Raw genomic sequence first — 20,780 nt, 5'->3', positions numbered from 1 at the left:
AAGGGTGGAACATGTGACCCCCGACCCTAGCTAACCTTGCTGCCCTGCTGGGAAATGACCCCAGAAGGGAAGGGGGAAGCCTGGCTCAGCCACTCTCCCTGTCTCCCTTCCCAGGCACTTCCCAGAATCCAGCTTTCTACCCCATCCCTACTTCCCCTCTTCTTGGCAGCCCACATCTCCCCCTCCCCCTGCCACCACAGGCTATGAGCAGGAAGCCAGGAGCATCTTCCTTTCTCTTCATGACCCACTGCCAGACCTTATGCACCTGAACAGCCAGAAAATTCTTCCTCACATCTAACTGTGGAAACAAGCCCATTTCCGTATGCTTAATCCAGAGGGTTCTAGAATCCAGGTGCAGGAGTCATATGGGGATCCAGCATTTAGAACCTGACTTTCAGAATCTGGGGCCCTGAAACCTATGAGGCAGGGATTGATGGTATCTGAGAGGACATAAGCTGTACCACAGACATTCAGAAAGGTCGAGTGCATTCTCAGGAGTCCAGGATGCATAGAGGGCACCCCCGCAGAGTCAGAGGGCCTCCTTTCTACTAAAACCAGGGGTGTGTGGGGGGGAGGAGTATTGCTACCTGAACTCAGCAACATAAGATAAATGCATTAAAAAAAAAAAGACCAGAAGGAAACCTAATAAAGTTGTTACCGTAACAACAAAAACAAGAATGACTGTAGCTGTAATGACAATAATAAATAAGAGTAGCCATTCCCATTTTTTGAGGGCCAGTGATGTGCCAGCCCCTGTGCTAAGTAAGGGCTTTGCTTGTATTATCTCAGTTAATCCCCACAATGTGCTTTTCTCTTGGCAGTGGTAGCCAGTGGCCTGTGGGGTGAGCTCTGTAAATGAGGTTAGTTTTCGCCTGGTCTGCAGCTTCCTGGAGGCAGACGGACAAGCCCTCAGCCCAATACACAGGGAATGCTGTGCTCTCCCGACAGGCAGTGCTGGTGTCAGAGGGCGTGGCTGCACCCTCCCCAGGGGATGCCTTCCAGGAGCCAGCCAGGCCCACAGAGCTGACTTCGGGCCCCCACTTGGCCCTACTCCTGTAGGCGTTGGGGCTTGAAATAGTGGCCGTTTGAGAGCTGACAATCAAAGGGCAGCTAAAAAAAGTTCCCTCAGTCTGGGCTCTGTCGCACTCAGCTCTTAGGGCCTATTTTGGGGGAGAGGGTGCCGACGTGCCAATGGAAAATCCATGAGGCGGGAGTCTCCAAGGTGGGGGACCTATGTGCCTCCCTCTCCCCATGCTGGCCACCCACCAGAGTGTACGTGCATGCACACGTGCACACACACACACACACATTTGCAGCCCTTAGCCCAAATTCCTAACTAGTGAACTTTGTCGTTCTTACAACAGCCCAGAAAAGGGATGAGGAAACCAAATCTCAGAGAGGGGAAGCAGCTTGCACAAGGTCACACAGCCTAGAAGGGGACAGGACACAACACTCAGTACTGTGCTTTTCTCATAGAGGCAACCTCCACCTTCAGCCTCACCAGGGAAACTGACACATTGTCTTCAGGGACATCAGAAGCTTCAAGGTCGTGTCTTGTGGTTGGGACTGGGTAAGAAGCTGAGGATGACCTGCAGGTCTTGATGATCACATGGGAGGAAGTCCCACTGGAAGTCCCAGTTCTGATGGGACCTTGACTGGCTGTCAGATAAGCAGCTGGAGCAGGGCCCTGTCCCAAGTGAGCCCATCCCCCCAAACCTGTTCATGTGACCATCTCAGTGTCCCCCTGCCGAGGCCCCTAGAGCCTGGCAGCCCCTGCCAAGTTTCCAGAGAATGTGTCAGATAAGGAGCTGATGCTCATGACTCCCTCCCGCCCAGCCACTATCTTGACCCTGTGGCCACCATTAAGTAGGTAAGAATAGCAACAGCCCCTGAGACTGGGCAAGCACACAGGGACAACACAGCATCTCCAGGGAAGTACCAGGCCCCAGCCCTATCAGTTCTGGCCCCCTCCAGCTCCCACACTGTCCTGGGCCTGAGGTCCCACGGTATCTTATGAGACAGCATAAGACCTTGTTCTCTGTCTCTGCTGCCTCAGTGGATGCAATCTGGAAGGCAGCACACCACCTTGTGGGTGCCTGCCTTGAACCCTGCCCTCCACTGAGGAGCTGTGTGACCTAGAGATGGACACTTGTCCCTCTCTGGGTCCATAAGCAGGACAAGATGGCATAGCAGCCCCCTGGATTATAGGAAACATCCAGCAAGTCCTCTCCTGGGGCTACAGCTCCTCTTTGTCCTGGTAACCACAGACTGGCCATCAAATATCCCCATGAGCTCTGACCCTTTGACTTCCTGATGAGCAGGGATATGGATGGGGTAAGGTTGTGGGAGTCCCTGGGATATGATCACAAGGTGGAGGCTATGTTGTGACTGAGTCCCCTCTATGAGTCTCCCTCTGACACTCCTGTGGGTGTGCTCCACTGTGTCCCATGAGTGTGTGAGGGTGGCTGCATCACTCAGAGAGAAGAGGCTGTTGTCATAGAACCCAGGGTAAGCATCACTGTGACATCCAGAGCGGCGAGGTGTAGGAAGCTTTGTGTCCAAGTTCCTGAGTCACTGTTACACCTGGGGATACTCAACCCTCCCCCACCCCCAACCACCATCATGTTAGTGGCCCCTACAGCTCCTACAGCCTGACTCACTGTATAGCTCAGACCTGGACCCAGGCCCCTCCCCCAGCCTTCCCCACTGATCTAAGTAGTCTTGGGGAGAGGGGATAGGGATGCTAAGGAAGGGGAGGGAAGGAAGGGCTGGGGCTTCTGGCATACTCACATAGTGGCACAGGCCCCACGCAGATGGGACTTTAACATGAACTTACACACTCATAGATAGGCACCCACACTCATGCATGTGTGCATGCCTGATACAATGTCAGGGCCACTACGGGGTCCCCAAACGCAATCTCTCAACACTAGCCCTGACAGGTAGGCCCCCACAAGCCTAGAAACCTTTTGTGTCCTCCCACACATCTTAGGTCCTCTTATCAGAAACATGCTATCCCACCGCAGCAGGACCTCTGAGGGTGAGATCAGAGGAAGAACTGCCCTGAGGTGTAAGCTAGAGTCCTGGGGTAGGTGTTGGTAGGGTGGGAGTCTCTGAGGTCCCCATACTCTTTCTTTGTGAGTGAGGGCCAGACCGGTCTCTGGGCCTCTCCCTTCAAGAGCCCTAATCTCTGGGGCTGGAAAAAGTTTAAAAATATCCTCATGTTTACATTCTTTCCAAGCCGGCCTTCCAATCCTCAGTGCTGGGTCCCTTTGATCTGGCCCTGTGCCTCTTGAAGGGGCCTGGGAGAGGGGGAGCATGAGCTCCCCACCGGGGCAGACCCTGTGACTCCCTGAAGCTCTAGACCAGTCTGAACCCTGTAAGACCTCTCAACATCCCCCAGAGAGAGCTTTAGACCTGGCAGGGAGCCAATGGCTGCAGGGGGTTGTCTTGCCCAAGGTCACCTAGCCGGATTATGTCGGAGCTGGAGCTGGGGTTCCCCTTCATATTCCCTTGCTTTTTTCATTTTTTTAATGTTTATTTTTGACAGAGAGAGAGAGAGAGGGAGTGGGAGAGGGAGAGAGAGGGAGAGGGAGAGAGAGAGCACGCACGAGAGAGCATGAGTGGGGGAGGGTCAGAGAGCAAGTGGGACACAGAATCTGAAGCAGGCTCCAAGCTGTCAGCACAGAGCCCTACGCCAGGCTCGAATCCACGAACCATCAGATCATAACCTGAGCTGAAGTCAGATGCTTAACCACCTGAGCCATCCAGGTGCCTCTCATATCCCCTTCCTAAACCCTGGACCTCATGGGGTCCCTGGGGAATGTGAGAGTACACAGCTGTAGGCATCTGTGTTAGGTACCCACACACACACACACATAGTGTGGGTCAGGGAAAGCCGCATATACGGAACTCCTGCTGGGTGCCCAGCACTGTGTTAAACACATTTTCTGGGTATTATCTTGTGTCGTTCTCTCAACAACTCCATTTTAGTGAGGCCTTATTAACAAGTAAACGAAGACTCAGAAAGATGAAGTGACTCACCTGGGAACACACAGCAAAGATGAGACAGAGCCTAGATCATATGTTCGACCCATCCTGAGCCACAGGTTTTCCTTCACCTTGCCTTAGCAGCTGGGCCCTGCCTGCAGAATAAGGCCCACCTCCATAGTATAATCTCTGCTGACATTCACTGACCCATGGCCAAGCCCACAAACCAGTACCACCTCTGTGATCCAGGAGAAGTCATCCCTCCTCTCTGACTCTTGATTTCCTCTATAGAGTAGGCTAGGGATAATGGAGAGGCTTATGTCCACAGAGTCCAGGGAAACAGTGCCTGCATCTCAAGGGATTATAGACCCTGTGGTCAGCCCTAGAACTGACACAATTAGATGGTGGCCTGGGGCCTGGAAGCCAAAGAAAAAAATCCATCAAACTGAGGCGGGTGCCTTAATTTGCCTTGGTGTCCTGTCACCCACTCTTTCTCTTGTTGGTACCCCACCAACCCGCTTACCGACCCATCCACCCATTTACCCATCTACAATCTGCCAACTTGCTCTCCCATTCACTCAGCCACTCATCCGCCTGCCCACCTATCTACCTATCCATCCATCCAGAATAAGGACCCAAGAGCAGGGTGATTCCAGGGTTCCAGCTCAGGTGCTGCATCTCATTGGATGGATGAATTTGGGAAGGTTTATTTACCTCTTTGTGCTTCACTTTCTCAACTTCACAAAAAGGAGCTTGCCTGGATGATCTCTAAGGTCCTTCTCAGGGATTTCATGGGAGCAGAGGCAGCTGAAGGCTGTGGACACTTCAGGAGAGGTAACTCGAACCTCCACCAGATAGTTCCACCTTGTGTTCTGCTTCCAAGACTCTCAGCTGCAGCCCTGAACCTCTCTGATCTTCAAGAAACTCCACTGGCATGGGGCGCCAGGGTGGCTCAGTCTGTTAATCATCTGACTTTGGCTCAGGTCATGATCTCACAGTTTGTGAGTTTGAGTCCCACGTTGAGCTCTGCTGACAGCTCGGAGCCTGGAGCCTGCCTCAGATTCTTTGTCTCCCTCTCTCTCTCTTCCTTTCCTGCTCACACTCTGTCTCTCTCAAAAATAAACATTAAAAAAAAAAAAAAAGAAGCAGCTCCAATGGCAAATGGGGTCACTAATCCTGCCCTTGCAGGCTGGTGGGGAGATAAGATGCCACCTTCGAAGAGCTTTCAACTTGAAGACTTCTAAGTGGGTACAGGCCGAGTAGAGGATCCTGGGAGAGGGGCAGGAAGCTCTGCTTGGACCGAGTAGTTGGCATAGCCTCTCCGTGGTGTGTGTGTGTGTGTGTGTGTGTGTGTGTGTGTGTGTGTGCGCGCGTGCATGCGCATGTGTGCGCGCGCGCGCACACACACACACACACACACACACACACACATGCTGAGCCATGGATGGCTGAGACCAGCCTCAGAGTTCATTCATCCCTGGGTTAGGGATCATCTCTGAGTCTCTCAGGCTCTTCAGGCCAGCCAGGATGCCCACCCCATCTCTCTTGGCGGCGCTTGGCCCCCCTCCCACAGAATCTGCCAGGAGTGGAGAGATTATCTCCTAAAAATAGGGTCTGGGCCCCACAGAGGTTTTTTTTCTCCCTTCCCCATGATTTACCATCATCGGCTCAGGGTGCCTGAAACAGCAAGTCCCACCCTAGCTTCCCAGAGACTGTTGGGATGGGTGTATAGAGGATCAGCATGTGTCTGCAGTCAGTTAAGGGTCAGGGATTAGAGGTCGGCCTGGAGGTGTGGTCAGTGCTCAGCAGGGCCAAGGCTTAATCTTGGGCAAGGGGAAGGGTTCATTTGGGACAGGGGGAGTTCCAGGGGGAGCCATTAAGCTTCCTGTCCTGCCCCAGTGCTGTTCCTTCTCTGACTTTCTGCAGAGCCCCCCATGTACTCGCCAGGCTGCATATGAAACCCAAAGGTGCTCTGGGGCCCACAATGGGGCAGAGGGAACCATTCCCAACCTCGCCTCTCTTGTTCCAGCCCTATTAGGCCCTCATGATTTCTGTTCAGCCCTATTTAGGCCCCTCTTAAGACTGTGGGACCTCTGTCCACCCATGTGGAGGTGACTCACACAGATTCAGGAGTGTGCTCACACGCAGGCACAGGACATGGACCCACCAAGCCCTCCCCTAGCACATATTATGTCCCAGAAAACACAGAATACGCTTTCAAGAACACTCTCCTCAACCATCACCTAGTCAAGAGTTGAGCCATCCAGGGTCTGCAGCCATGGTCTCCGAATACCCATAGAAATAACCCATCTTGGGACGTCTGGGTGGCTCAGTCGTTTAAGCGTCAACTCTTGATTTCAGCTCAGGTCATGATCTCACAGTTTGTGGGTTCAAGCCCCTCATCAGGCTCAGCGCTGACAGCGTGGAGCCTTCTCTCTCTCTCTCTCTCTCTCTCTCTCTCTCTCTCTCTCTCTCTCTTTCTCTCTCTCTCTGCCCCTTCCCCATGTGTGTGCACTCCCCCCACCCCATAAATAAATAAATAAATAAATATTAAAAAAAAGAAATGACCCACCTTGCTCTAACCTCAAGTTTTCAACAAGACCAATATGATGTCCCCATGTCTGTCCTCAGAGGGGACCCCAGGCTTGTCCCTCAAGCTCCTAAACCCTTTGTGTGCAGGAGGAGAAGGGAAAGGACTGAAGGGACAGGTGGACATGGGTAATACACACATGCACATGACACTCAGATATGGGCACAGTAGTCCCTTAGAGCACATGACCTGCTCTCTCAGGCTTTATTATTGGACAAGTGTGCCACCATTTGGAGCACTCCCATGGGCAGCCCACAACATCAGTAGTCAGGCTCTACAGACTTGTGTGGTGATGTTGCCTCCACTCCAAGGTGATGAAGGGAATTCTACACTGTCCTAGCCCCCATTGATCAGCAGTCCTGGGCCCCTCCAAGGGGACTCAGATGGAGAGGCCAAGCTCCCAACTGGGGCTGCCTGGACCATTCAAACCACCGCTTTCAGGGGCACGCTGTCCACTGGGTGATCTAGGTGCTTCTTCCTTGCCAGGGTCAAGTGAGTAAAGATGAGGATGAGGAAGATGCCTGAGGGGCCAAGAGGGAAGGATCAGCTTTCAGAAGAGGCCATGGGACTTGTCCACCACCAGGAACTCCCTGCTTTGGCATAGGTTTAATAAGGAAGCAAGGTTTCCTACACAGCATCCCCAAGGCTGGACTGGGTTTGACTATGATCCTGGTGACAGAAGAAGCCTGACTGCTTGGCCTGCAGCTTCCCCAGAACACCCCCACCTCCAGAGTCCCCTTCTCTGGTAAATAGTTTGGGTAGGAGTCATCTGCAAGCCAGTGAGTTGTTCCCATGGACCTCTGAGACATAGGCACATGGTCACATTGTTCTAGAACTGACAAAAAAACAGCCAGGGAAAACTCTATAGGGATAAAAAAAAAAATAAAGGGGATAGAGAGGAAGGCTTGCACTAAAGGGATTAGGCTGGAAAGACCTGGGCTCTGCCACATTCTGGCTGTGTCACCTCCAACAAGTCACTTAACCTCTCTGAAGTTCTGTGACCTCATCTGGAAAATAGGGAGATGCCAGGATCTACCTCACAGGGTTGTGGGGAGAATTCAGTGTGACAATCCTGTATTGCACAGCCAATGTGTAATAATGTAATAGTAAATGCTGTTATCAGTGATGATGGTGATGGTGACTATGATGACAGGAAGCAGGAGCATAATGACTAGGAGAGTTGTTGGTTCCTTCTCCAGCCCTGGGGGGCATCATGGGACAGGGCACTGTGCATCTAGAGGCTGTGACTCCGACCATTCATCACCCTCCCCCACTCAAGGGCCCAGCATCCATTACCTATTGCCATCAAGGTGCCCACGAGGATGCCCACTGCTGACAGCTTCGTGGGCATGCCCTTCATGCGGCCCACCTTGCGCATGCACTGCCCCTCCACGTTGCAGCGACACACGATCACTGGGAGACAGGGGCAGGGGAGGAAGGTAAAGACAGTGGGGGAGGGTTCTCCAGCTCCTCGGCAGCCCCAGTGCAGTTGGCTAATACACATTTTTGTGCACACATATGTACTTAAGTGTGTGCGGGGGGATGCATGCTCCTCTATGTGTATGTCTGTGTGCACAAGCATCTGTGTGCCCAACCACAGATGTGCAGACATGCACGGGTGAACCTGCATGCATGTGTACCCAGCCCCTCTCCCTGCATCAGAATGGTTCCCTCAGGAATTGCAGGCACACAGAACCCTGGCCTTACCTCGGATCAGGAGCTGCCACCTCTGGGCATTGTGGCTGACAACTACAGGTACTACGTGCTCACGTGGCTCCACCCAATGCAGGGCCAGGGTAAGGTAGGCATGGGAATCTGTCAGGACCATAAGCAGTGACCAGAGTCACTAGCCTGGATAGGCCCTAAGCCCAGCCCCACCCTCACAGTGAGTGGAAGGATAGCTCACTTCCAAGTGCCACACCACTTCCTGCCTTGGCCACAGTGTCCCCCACTTCCCCACCACACACCGTTGAGAGCCTGGAGGTGCCAATCCCGTTGCACTGTAGGGTTGGGACCAAGGGCAAAGCTGTAAGGACCATGTCCACCAGCCACGTCAGGGTCCTCGCTGGGTCCACTGATAACCACACCATGGTCCTGGCGGGGTGTGCAGAGGTGTCGAGTAGGCACAGGGTTCAGAGTTGGGGCCCGAGCAGAAGGGGCCTTCAGAAAGTGGATCACGAGGGTTGCAGAGGCACTCAGGGTCGGCTCATCTGCGGAGGAGGCAGTGCTGAGCTAGCCCCAGGCCCACGGATCTCACCCCGCTGAGTCTCTGCCTCACCTGTCCTACTCTACCCCTCCTGTCCATCCCCACCAGCACCCCCACTCCCGTCTCTTCCTCACAGCACCCCTTGCCCCCTTCACTATCCAAACAGCTTCCAGGCCTTTCTATGCCTTTCTGGATGCCAGGCTTCCCCTCTCCACCCTCCAAACCCCCAGCCACCAGTGTCAGGGTCCAACTGTGTGGAGATGCCCTGACTGTAGGGGAGCTCAGCTCTGCTGGGTCTGTCGTGCACCATAGGACAGTCCCGCCCATACCTAAGACCTGCTGCCCTGACATACCCACCGCTGGGCCAGCTTTTCATTCTGTCGAAGTGGCATTCAGAGTTCTCCATACCTGGCTTCAGTGTCCCGCTCAGACTCACCTCCTGGGTCGCCTGCCATAGACACAGCCCCTGGCACTCCTCCTGCTTGCCCAGGCCCACAGCCTCTGCTCCTAACCTATATCTGAAGTCAACATCTGAGAGGTAGGGCTAAGGGGCAGTGTTGGGAGACTGCAAGTGTCTGAGGGAGGAGGGTGGTCTGAGAAGGGATGCAGAGGCCAGGCATCTCAGAGACTGACATTGGCCCCAGCTCTCACTCCTCTTTCCTGCCTGGGCAGAGTGGATGCCAGTAAGGAGCCTGGGAAGAAAGCTCAGTCTTGGCCATCTATCTGTCTGCCTGAGGCCTACCGTCCCTCCCAGAGGCCCACCACTGCCTGGCCGTACCTTCATACTGGGCCTCCACGAGCACTGTGTACATGTCCCCAGGCTGGGCGCCTTGCAGGGGCCGGGCGGTGTGCACCTCTCCAGAGACCTCCTTGATGCAGAACCAGCCCTCTGAGTCATTGACCAGGGAGAACCTGAGGCCCAGAGAAGGTGGGGGGCAGGGAGGCACTGGAACCATATACGGGGTCTTACTCAGGGAGCCCCAGGGCCATGTGACCTGCTCAAGTTCCACATCATCTCCATGACTCATAGCAGCAGTGTCCGGGGTGCCTAGTCTCCCTCCCCAGCTTCAGGGGCTTGTTGAGGGACAAGGCTTAAATCATGGATACTGTGGGGGTTACTATCAGAGCTTAGGGGGCCTGACTCAGTTCCACTAGTCCTGGGTCACCCCACAAAGGGACAGGATGGGACCAGGGAACATCCTCATCTGTGCTGCCATCTCGTTGGGGCATGGGGGAGGGCCCAGTCCAGGGCAGCATGAGGAGGTGTCTTCTGAGCTTGCATGGAGTCCTAACACTCCTCTCCATGCCCTGTCCAGCTCATCCAGCTCTGACCCACTCTCAGGAGGCACCTTGGCATTAGCCATGGTTTGAGGAATAGTTCAAGCCACAGATAATGTGAGTCCCCTCTGAGGCCCTGGGGGTCATCCCTTGGGAGCAGGGGAGGTCAAGCCCAGATAAAGGCTGGGCTTCTGGCTCACCTGAGGGGACTGCTCATGGGGTCTGAGGGTTGGATGGTCAGCAGGAGGGAGCCAGCTGGGGTGCTGACTGGGACACTGGCCTCGTAGCTCTCCTGGTCCAACTTGGGGGGTGGCACCACCCTTTCCACAAGAATCGTCACTGTGGCTGTGGCTCCAGGGCCTGGGCCTGGCCCTACCAACTCTGCCATGCTCCGAACCACTATCACCAACTTGTGGCTTGAAGCTGCCTCATAGCTGAGGTTCTAGAACCAATGTGGCTGGGTCACTATTTGGGCCAGGGCATGGGACACTTGTGCATGCATGTGGGTATATGTGTGCCCCTTTCCCCTCCCCAGCCCCCTACCTTGAGGAGCAGAAGTTGGACATGACTGGAGTCTGGCTCCCAATCCAGGCCAAAGGTCCCCTCCACATCCCCCGCCTCAATGGCAAAGTCCATGAGGCGGAAGACAGGCTCAAGGTCAGCATCAGTGGCCGTGAGTGTGGCCACCAGAGTCCCAGGCTCTGTGTCCTCAGGGAGGCTTATAGGCTCAATCTGGAGAGATTGTGGAGGCACCATGAGCCCCTCATCAGTGCCTTCCCAAGGTCTCCTCCCCTGTTCCTGCTTACCTGGGAATCGGTGAACTCAGGGGCATGGTTGTTGATGTCTGTGATTGTGACAGTGACCTCACATGTGCTGCTGAGGCCTGAGGGAAGAGAGGACATGTTGGAGAGACCAGGATAGGAACAGAGAGGGAGAGAACCTGGGTCACTATCAGGGCACTTACCACCCTCTGCTCCTCCTAGGTCAGCAGCCACCACCTGAAGCAAGATGCTCTGGCCAGCTTGGAGGGGGGCATCCCCGACTGTCACTCTGCCTGAAGTAGAGTCCAATTTGAAGGCTCTTCCCTCTGTTCCCTCCTCGGGCTCAGGGCTCAGCAGGCAATACACAATGTGGGAATTTGGGGAACCGGTGGCATCCAGGTCCTCTGCCAACAGCCTAGTCACCTCAGTGCCTGTGAAGATAGCACCCACCTGAGTGGGACCACATCCCGATCTGTAGGACTCACTTTGCCCACTCCTCTTTTGTGCTGGACTAAATCTAAACTTGTGGGAGGGTAGCGACATTGATATAGGGGCCTGAGGCTGGCCCCATCCCAAAGAAGAGCAAGATGGGGTGGTTTATAAGGACTTCAACCCTCCCACATCCCCTGACAAGACCCATAGCCCACCTGGAGGGCTGAGCTCAGGAATGCTGATTGGGGAACCACGAAGGGGGCAGACAGGTGCATTGTCATTTTCATCCATCACTACCACACGCAGCTCCAGAGGTTCTGTGTAGTCCTCACCACGGGTATTCCGAGCCTGCACCTGGAGTAGGTACTAAAGTAGACAATGAGGGGCTTCAGATGAAGGCCAAGGGCCTGGCCTTAGTCTGGGTCCCTTCTGGTGGCCAGCTCCAGGTCTTCTGGGTGCTCTTCCACTGCCTCGGTGCCTGTGGGGGATGTGACATCCCCAGAGACAACTGGACAGTGACCAGGAACCCTCAGCCTGCCCTCCTGACTTCCCCTCACCTCACCTCAGCTTGGGCTTCTCGGTCTAGCTCCTTGGTCACGTAGAGGGTCCCCTCTGTATCCACATCAAAGGGTCCAGGGGGCTGGCTCTCCAGATGATAATGTATGTCTCCCCCATTCCAGTGTACCTGGAAAGGGGACACAGAATAAGGGCACCCGAAGATGAGGGACAGGAGCAGCCCACGTCAGCTCTTATGCCTCAACTGTTCGTGGGCAGAGGGTCTGGGCCCCTGCTACTGTGTGACTTCAGGTATGTTGCTACTCTCTATGGAGTCCAGGTAGGGTCTTTTTGTTTGGGATACATGTTGTTGTAGCAAGTCCAGAGTGGCCTTGCCCTGCTCCAAGCCCGGACCCTGCCCAATGTGCCTGAATGACTAGGTTGTTTATTCTGTGCCCTCTCAGGCTGGGCCTAACCCCAGGGCATTCCTCGAGGAGGGCTGAGACATTCCAAGCCTGGGTGACAATCCCCATGGCAGCAGAGAGGTGGCAGCTATTACCCTAAAGAACCTGGGGCAGCTCAGGTCAGAGCCCAGAGCTGTGCTTGCCAGAGGATAGCAGGTGAGAGGCTGTGGGCCGGGTCCTGGAGCCTTGGATGCCCTACTCCATGATGGGAACTGATGGGGACAGTAGAGGGAAGAACATAGATAGGTAGGAAGGGAGCAGGGGCCAGGCTGGGCCTCAGACCTACCCTCCAAATCTTGAGACTCAGACCCATGGGGCTACTTCAGCCACTGACAGGCACTTACTCACCTGGGCAATGTGGTGTGGGTATGGAACTTTGAGATTCTCTGCCAGGTGAACAGGATCTAGAGGCACCCAGGTGTTCTCTACCACAGAGACATCTACAGTGGCTGTGGCCTGGTGGCCCGAAGCCTGGTCACCCATGTCCTTGACCTGTACCAATAGCTGGTAAGGCCCTTCCATATCTTGGTCTAGGCTGGTGCTTCCTAGAAGGGTAAGGATGGTCAGCTGAGCAGGAGTCTAGGGCATCCTTCTCAGTGAGGTACCAAACACAAAGCCAATCATATGGCAGGTGTTCAGGATACTTTCTTGGCCCAAGGGCATGACTTTTAACACCATAGTGAGCACCCAAGCAGGACTTGAAAGTTTGCAAAGCCATTTCCATATCTATCCACACAATGAATGGTTGATGGACTGGATGACTAGGATGGGTATAGGGATACATGAGTGGATGGGTAGTGAATAGATTGGATGAATGGACGGTTGGCTAAGTAAATGGATGAGGATTTGGGTGTGTGGATGGGTTAGTCTGAACAGATGTTTGAATAGATGGACTACATGTGTGGTTGGGTGGTAGATGGGTGAATGGTGACTGGCTGGGTGGATGTATGGTTAGCTTTTCTTTTCATCCCCATCGTGTGCCTCTGGTCTGAATTCCCAGGTTCAAATCTCCCTTACAATTAGTCCAAAGGTCTTCCAGCAACATCCTGGCTACAACCCCCCAGGTTTCTCCTAGCCTTGTCCCTTAGACTCAGGTGTCCAGAGTATAGGGCTGAGGTATTCCATTCACACCATTTTTTCTCTCCATGCAAGGTTCAAGCCTTGTGCTTTGCTCTTCTCCACCCAGAATACCCTTTTTTCATCTCTCCAGCTCCAACCCATCTTACTGTTACAGGTCACATGCTGCCTTCCCCCAGATTTCCCTGACCTCTCTCCTCATCATACCCAGCTTAGGCTCACCCTCAGGACTGAGGGCCAGAGCCCCCAGCCGAGGCTCCAGCTGGAACATGTCTGGGGAAGGCTGGGCTGGGGCCTGGTTCAGGATGTAGAATCGGAGATCTGAGTTGGCTGTGCCTGGCTCATCCTCATCTGAAGCCTCAAGGAAGAGGAAGGGGACACCTGGTGTGTAGAGAGGGCAAACCATGAGAGGTGGAGTGGGGTGGGGAGAGTTTCCTAAGCCTCCCCCATCTCTCCCTGGTACTTCCTTCCATATTCCTTATCATATCAGGACTCTAGAGGTGAGCCACAGCTTTTCACCCCACTTTGTAGGTGAACAAACTAAGGCCAAGAGTGGATGGGACCGGAGGACTCTCAGTAGGGTGGGGAGAGAAGGATGGGACAGAAATAGGATGGGGGTGCCTTGGATCTTGGCTGCCCTGGGCTTATGCTGGGTGTCTGGTGATCTCTTTACTCTCTGTTCCCTCATCATTGCCCACATGACCTTGCTGTTAGTCCATCGCTCTGGGCACTCACCAGGCCTGGTGCCCTGGCTCAGCCGAACTCTGTAGATGGACTGAGAGAAGTAGGGCACCTGGTCATTTTCATCCTTCACATGCACAAGCACAGGCAGTGGGCCCCACAAGACATGTCCATCCTCAGTCTCCCGGGTGACCTGGCAGGGAAGGATAGTCAGTGCCCTGCCCTGCCTTCACTGTTGTCCCCTACATCTGGCCCAGCCGTACCTGTAGCTGGTACTCTGCTTGTTCCTCTCGATCCAGGACCCTGGTCACCAGCAAGAAGCCAGACTCTGCATCCACAGCAAAGGGGCCCTCAGCTGTCATGCCTGGGTTTCCTGACAGCACAATCTTACCCTCAGTTTCCTCAGGGGGCAGTGGCAGCTGAGCGGGAGAACAAGGTAAAGGCAGTGGGAGCCAGGCCTTGGGGATGGCCCTCCACCCAATGACCCCATTTTAGACGTGGGGAAACTGAGGCTCAGAGAGAGCTGGCACTTGCCTGAGGTCACACAACCATTAAGTCACAGGGCTGAGATTCAAAGCCAGAGCTCTTTCCCTTGTGCCTCACACACCCAATACTTGCTGCCCTCCTTTCTAAAGCTTGAAACCTTGCCACCAATTGTTTATTTTTTAACTTAAAACTCTACTTTCTTCTGGAATTGAAATTTTGTTAGTCACTCTCACTATACCACATACTCTCAGGGTAGCAGGGTTAAAAGAAAGAGGTAAAAATGCTGGGGGGAGGGGAAGCCGCACTTGGGGGTACAGCAACCCAGCCAGCTCTCGGGCTTACCTTGATCAGGTACAAAGGGAAATTTCCACCATAGTTTTCTGGGACTTCCACATACAGTTCTGTAGGCTGGGCCTCTGGGAAGACCTGGGAGAGGATTCTCACCTTGTCTCCAGGTTTTATATTTCTGCCACAAGTGATTGACAAGGCAGGGGAATTTCTGCCCCTTCCATGGGCCTGGCCATACCTTAACCCATCCACCCTTTGGCCTTTGACTTCCTGACCCCACAAACAGGCCTATAGCCAGCTCTGAACACCGCCCCCCCCCCACAACTAGTCTCTTCCATGGTCTGTGCAACTGGTCCAGGTGGAGTGAGGACAAGGGTGCCAACACCCAGGGCCAGGACCTGAAGGAGTCAAGCAGGGCCCAGCTCACCTCGGCAACGGAGAGGCAAAGCAGCCACAGCCAGGTAGGGACCATGGTCAGGATGGGCCTGAGGGACATGGCAGTGAGGGTGCAGCCAGGATCAGTGGGCAACGGGGTCCCTCCCATTATTCTCCTCCTAGAGAGTATCCCTCCCCTCATTGTCACTCAGCCCAAGCCATGGCTTCCTTAAGCCCCACAGGTGCAACTGTCCCTTCTTCAGCTGGACCTCCGGCTACCTGTCACTATGGGGCAGTCAGCCAGGTCTCCCCCTGTCCCCTGTCCTTCTATCCTCGCAGAGCTGCCCCTCCCCATCCCACCCACTTGGACATTGCTCCCCACATACTCCCATCCTTGTCCCCTGCCTCGGCCCATTCCATTCAAATAGCCAGTGGGACCTCGCAACAGACTGGCCTCCCCTTCCTCCTCTTGGAGGGGCCTGTGGCTCCCTATTGCCTGCAGGGTAGCGTCCAATGCCTCAACCAGGCCCACCTAGGCCCCTAGGCCCAGCCATCCTGCCTCTTGGTTCTTGGCCCCACAAGGATCTCCATGGGAGTTTCACCTCCAGACCTTTGTTTCCTTCCCAACATAGCCTCCTCAGCCTGTATGCAGATCCCAAGGTGCTAATTGCCCAACAGCCCCGAATATCACAAAAATTTGAAGTTGGTAAAACCCTGAGGACTCTGAGGGTCACTTCCTACAGTCACCACATGTTGTAGGTAAAGCCTGAAGGGCAAGGCCTGACCAAGGTCACAGAGGACTTGACCACAGGACAATTCCTCCTGGAACAGAGGATTCATGGTTCAGGGTCTTGAGGCCTATTTCTCTACCCACTGCCATCCTTCAGACACAGAGTCCCCAGGGCAGGAGCCCTGCCCTCATCTTGGCATTCTTCAGCACTCAGCATGAAGCTGGGTGTGTAGAGCATGGACACCCACTCCAACCGCTCCTGGGAATTCTTCCCTGAACAGGGGCTGGACAGAGCGGTGTTTGTCCTTCCCCTACCACCAACCCCAGTTTCAGCCCTGCTCACCCCTCTACTCCAGGGCCCTCACCCTCTGGTGCCTAAGGCGGGCTCCCTTGGTCCAGCTGCCAGGCGAAAAGGCTCTTTCTCCAGGGAGCACTGGCCAGGCAGGGATGGGTGGGGTATGGCAGGGCGGACACTTGAGCAGGTAGGCGGTCCAGCCAGGCTTGCTCAGGAGTGGAAAACACCACTGGCCCACAGCAGCAGGCCCAGCCCTGCCCAGCCCCCCAAGTTACTCATTGACTTTGGAAAGCTGGGGGCTGCTCAGCATCCATGACTGCCAGCCCCAGGAGGTGGGGAGATCATTGGCCTGGCACATCTCCCATTCCTACACAGCCCAGTCGGTAATTCTCGGCCCACTGGGCTTAGACATTACTTCTTTTTTTGTGGTTTCAGACTCAATTCCGCTTCTCCCCCGTGCACCAGCATCTGTAGCTCTGTCTCGTCCACTCTGTTCCTCTTGTTAGGAATATTCTTCCCTCCCTTCATCTGTCTGGTGAACACCTACTCAGGCTTCAGCACTCAGCTCAAATATTCTTTTCTCCAGGAAACCTTCCCTGGGCTCCCAGGCTTATTCAAAATTCTCTTCTGGGAATAATCTCTACCCCTTGTAATGTGCTACCTCTATCAGAGCAGAGAAGGCACTAGACTGTCACTGTCTCTTCTTTCAAACTGGGAGCCCTTTAGGGCAAGTCTCAGGGACCCAGTAATGACCTTGCCCTTGCTTGGCCCTGGCAGCTCCTAACCAGATCAAAAACAAGGACCTGGAGGGTTGCACATGAAGGATAAATGAACATGACCTGAACAGTGTATTTGAGGCTCTAGACCACCCACCACTGAGACCAGTGGGTGGAGGGATCAGCAGCCTGTGAGAGCCTCCGAGGCTCCCTAGGGGCCGACACTAACTGCTGACACTGACAGGGCTGGGGCAATGTACCCTCTGAGAAGGGTGCCTCTGGGAAGGAAGGGTGCCTCTGAAAAAGAAGAGAAGATCGAGCCTGCTCAGGTGACCTTGTGGGAATCGCAAGGCTTGCCAGAGGCTCCTCCCCCCATGAGGGCAGCCAAGCGGAGCCAGGAAGGGAGGGTTCCAGGGAGCTGTTTCTGCCAACACCACATAGCCGATGCTGAGCTTGGGATGCTCTGGCCTGGCCCCACCCAGAGGAGAGAAGAGTGACGCCCTCCCTTTCTCAGTAGCCCAGCCTCGGCCACTAGCCTCCTCCTTTCTCAGACAGGGAGACTCAGAAGTCTTCCACAACTACCCCACTTAAGCATATTTCCGGCCCCTCAGGAGGGAGTAGGACAGAGAGAGCAGCCCAGGACCCAGCCAGACCCAGGGTTCTTGTTTGGCCGTGAGACCCGGGACAGGGCCTTGGCACCTCAGACAGCCTGTTTCCCTGTCCTACAGTGGAGTGATTGAACCTTTAATCAGCTGGCCATTGCTAGGCCCCAGTGCAAGAGAAACATCTGGATAACAGGGCTGGGAGGGGCTATTGTCTCCTCCTGCTGCTTGGATCCCCAACCAGGCCACAACCACACCTGCCCCTCTGATCCAACTAGCTATATCAGAGCCCAAATATTAGGATAATCAAGGCCACACACTAGGGCAGGGCAGTGAGGCCCCATCCCTTAACCACTGGAACACTTCTTGCTCCTACAGCCCCCTACTGGGAGGAAACTCAGAGTCAACAGCCCTGATCTATCAGGAAATAGTCTTTATTACAAAAATTTGCATGTAAACAAATAACCCCTGCACTGAACAGCCTCCCTTCAGAGCATGCACACCCCAAGTGTGAAGAAAGATAGAGTCCTTTCCCCACAAACAGGCCTGCCCCACAGGCTGGGCTCAGGCTGCTGCTTAGGACACACACTAGCCTGAACACACATCGCTGTGGGCCCAGCCCTTGAAGCCCACTGGGAGCTTGTCTCCCTGGGCAGCAATGTCTGTCCATGACCATGAAGTGGGGTATGCCCAGAGTCTGAGTCAGCCCTGAGGCACCCAGGGCAGTTGGCTGGGCCAGCCAACCAATCTACCCGTCTGTATGCATAACACAGTAGGTGCCGGTGGAGTCTAGAGCACTGAGAGATCATGGCAGGACTTGGACTTGGCACGAAAGGCCATCTTGCGGCTGTTGCGTGCTACAATGCGGCCCAAGAAACGCTTTGCCTTCTTGCCAAGGCTCTCTCGCCGTCGGGTACCCGCCTGTCGACGTGCATTGGCCTCTTTGCTGTCCCTGCGCAGGCGTATCTGGCGCACAACACCCTCGAATAGGGCCTGGACATTGTGGTGCAGCGCCGCTGATGTCTCAATAAACTTGCAGTCGAAGACCACGGCACACGCCCGGCCCTCTGGTGGGGAAAGGCACATTCTGGTTAACCAAAGGCTAGGTAGGTGAGAAGCCCACTCAAACCCTGGCCACCGCATAGCAGCTACCCCTCAGGAATCTTGAGAGTCATGGAAAGAGGAGCCCTGGGTGGTCCCCAGAAACACAGAACCTAGCTTCTGTACAGAGGATCCAGGGCATTGCTGGGTCACCCAACTGGCAGAATGTGCCTGCGTTTAAGGAGCTCACAAAGGACCATAGGAGGAAACTCATTTATTGAAATAATTTGAAGTCTGATATTTAAATGGAAATGCTATAGTTACTGCAGTCAACACAAGAGAATGAGAACTTTGTTGAGCAGCTGAATGCTTCATGGTTTGATGTTATCTACCAGTGGAATTATAAGGAGAACGTCACCAACTCACTGCTAGGTTCTTCTGAGGGGTTCAGTTCTGGGGGTCACAGAGGAGAATGCTGAGCCCAAGAGGGGAGAATCCTCCCCAGGGGCAAGACCATGCTGAGACTGGCCCTGGCCCCAAATCCACTCTCTGACCTTCCATCCCAGTTCTCTGCACTCTCCTCAGTCCTTATCTGTCAGGCCAGGGCCAAAAGGGACAGGAGAAGAGGGCCCTGTGGTGGCCCAGCTCAGTGCCCAGCAGCTTCCACCTCCCCTAGTGCATTTGGTCCTTTCCCCAACCCTCTTGGGCTTTTGATAGTCCAGTGGGAGGGCAGCAGCTTTCTATCTCCCCCACTCAGTTTTTTTTCCTGAACATTTTTAGTCATTCATGACCCCCAGGGACTTGAGCTGAGCCAATATTGAATGAACCACAGCCCAGTCAGGATGTCCCTCCCTTTCTGACCCTCTCCCTGCTCACCATCCAAGGAGACCTCTCGAGAGCGCACCAGGTCACTCTTGTTGCCCACTAGGATAATGGGCACGTTGTCCGTCTGCCGTGCCCGCCGCAGCTGAACTCGCAGCTCTGAGGCCTTCTCGAAGCTTTCCTTATCCGTCACTGAGTACACGATGACGTATGCATCGCCCATAGCCATGCAGTGGCCAGGTAGCCAGTGGCTGCTATCCTGAGGAACACACACACATCTATCCAATAATTCTCATGCCCAGGCTACAAGGCTGCAACTCTCAGCAGGCCTCTGTCTCCCAGGGTCACCCTCCCACCCTGTCCTGGGTCTCAGTCTGTAGCCTACCTGTTCCCAGATGTCATAGACCATGAGTGATGCCTCCTCTCCATCCACTATGATGGACCGATCATATGTGTGCCCTAGACAGGAGACTAGTAGTCAGGTGACCTGCTGGCTGCCCAAAATCACCCTCTCACACCATGTGCCGAATTCACTGTTCTGGCCACCCCTTCCAACTCCACCCTAGAGACCCCCTAACCTTTCCTTCTGCTTATGACCACTATGTGACAACAGAAATAACAGGGCTGGGAAGTGGGAAGTAGAGGGCATGGGGTGCCTTCCTGATCCTCACCTAGACACCTCTTCCCCAAGCTACCAATGTCCTGGGTGGCCACTCCTATGTGCTCCTCCCTCCTGATGCCTCGGGCCCAAGGTAGCTCTGACCATAGTGGCCTGAGTTAGAATAGTGACTGTCATATTCTTTGGGAGTCTTGGTTACCCAGGGCTCTCTCCTAGAAACTCCCTCTGGCTGTGTTCCTGCCAGCCCTGGCAGGGAGGGATGTCCCATCCCCATTCTCCAAGAGTTGTCATAGATATGGGCCTTATACTCTGGGCATTTCTTCCCCTACCAAGAGCTGGAGGTCTCCTCTCTCTTAGTTTCCCCATCCATGAAATGGGTAGGTAGAGGCATGATTTTGAGAGTGCCTTTAGAATTCCATGGTATGTGCAGCTTTTAATCCAGGTCCCCAGTTTTGCAGCCCTCAGTCCCAACGCGGGCATCTCCCCTCCCTTGAATAGTCCCAGCCCCTCACCTGCGGCCTCTGCTTCAGGCCCATCCTCTACACCACCGAAGATTCGCGCCAGGGTGCTCTTGCCCACGCCAGGCGCCCCCAGCAGCAGCACCTTGTAAACGCTCTCGTCGGAGTCGCTGCCCCCTGAGCTGAGCGACTCGGTGGAGCCCTCGTGCCATTCGAGCGTCGCACCCTGGGCCCCGGTCCCGGCCGTGGCCGCTGCCAGAGCGCCCGGAGCCAGGGCCGCCTGCAGGTCCCGCTCGTCCACCGGCATGCTTCGGCGGTGCAGCGGGGGCGCCGGGCCCCAGGGTGTGCTGCCTCGACGGCGCTCGCGCTCCCGG

General features: G+C 54.8%; 2 protein-coding genes across 3 annotated transcripts in view; both read right to left on the bottom strand.

The window, feature by feature from the left end:
- Positions 1 to 6,737: 6,737 nt before the first annotated feature.
- On the bottom strand, positions 6,738 to 16,258 carry CDH16 (cadherin 16). Its single transcript, XM_029925224.1, has 18 exons — positions 16,219 to 16,258; positions 15,176 to 15,233; positions 14,803 to 14,886; positions 14,238 to 14,393; positions 14,029 to 14,167; positions 13,516 to 13,674; positions 12,565 to 12,761; positions 11,820 to 11,942; positions 11,473 to 11,623; positions 11,029 to 11,256; positions 10,871 to 10,947; positions 10,608 to 10,796; positions 10,265 to 10,506; positions 9,565 to 9,698; positions 8,548 to 8,790; positions 8,288 to 8,395; positions 7,877 to 7,993; positions 6,738 to 7,101 (listed from the first exon to the last, which is right to left on the bottom strand). The coding sequence occupies exons 2-18, from the start codon at positions 15,218 to 15,220 to the stop codon at positions 7,004 to 7,006; spliced, it is 2,490 nt and encodes an 829-aa protein (XP_029781084.1). The 5' UTR covers positions 15,221 to 15,233; positions 16,219 to 16,258; the 3' UTR covers positions 6,738 to 7,003.
- Positions 16,259 to 17,882: 1,624 nt separating this feature from the next.
- RRAD (RRAD, Ras related glycolysis inhibitor and calcium channel regulator) overlaps positions 17,883 to 20,780 on the bottom strand; it is a 3,485-nt gene continuing 587 nt past the window's right edge. For both annotated transcript variants that reach the window (XM_029925844.1, XM_029925845.1), the window contains exons 3-6: positions 20,461 to 20,780; positions 19,715 to 19,788; positions 19,384 to 19,588; positions 17,883 to 18,533 (exon numbers count right to left, since the gene is read on the bottom strand). In XM_029925844.1, the coding sequence (XP_029781704.1) occupies positions 18,256 to 18,533; positions 19,384 to 19,588; positions 19,715 to 19,788; positions 20,461 to 20,780 (877 nt within the window). In that variant the 3' untranslated portion in view covers positions 17,883 to 18,255. The remainder of the gene's footprint in view (positions 18,534 to 19,383; positions 19,589 to 19,714; positions 19,789 to 20,460) is intronic.

The sequence above is a fragment of the Suricata suricatta genome, chromosome 16, assembly GCF_006229205.1.
Source record: "Suricata suricatta isolate VVHF042 chromosome 16, meerkat_22Aug2017_6uvM2_HiC, whole genome shotgun sequence".
Classification (NCBI taxonomy): domain Eukaryota; kingdom Metazoa; phylum Chordata; class Mammalia; order Carnivora; family Herpestidae; genus Suricata; species Suricata suricatta.
The sequence above is the reverse complement of the archived record's forward strand: the minus strand, read 5'-3'. Positions and strand labels throughout refer to the sequence as shown.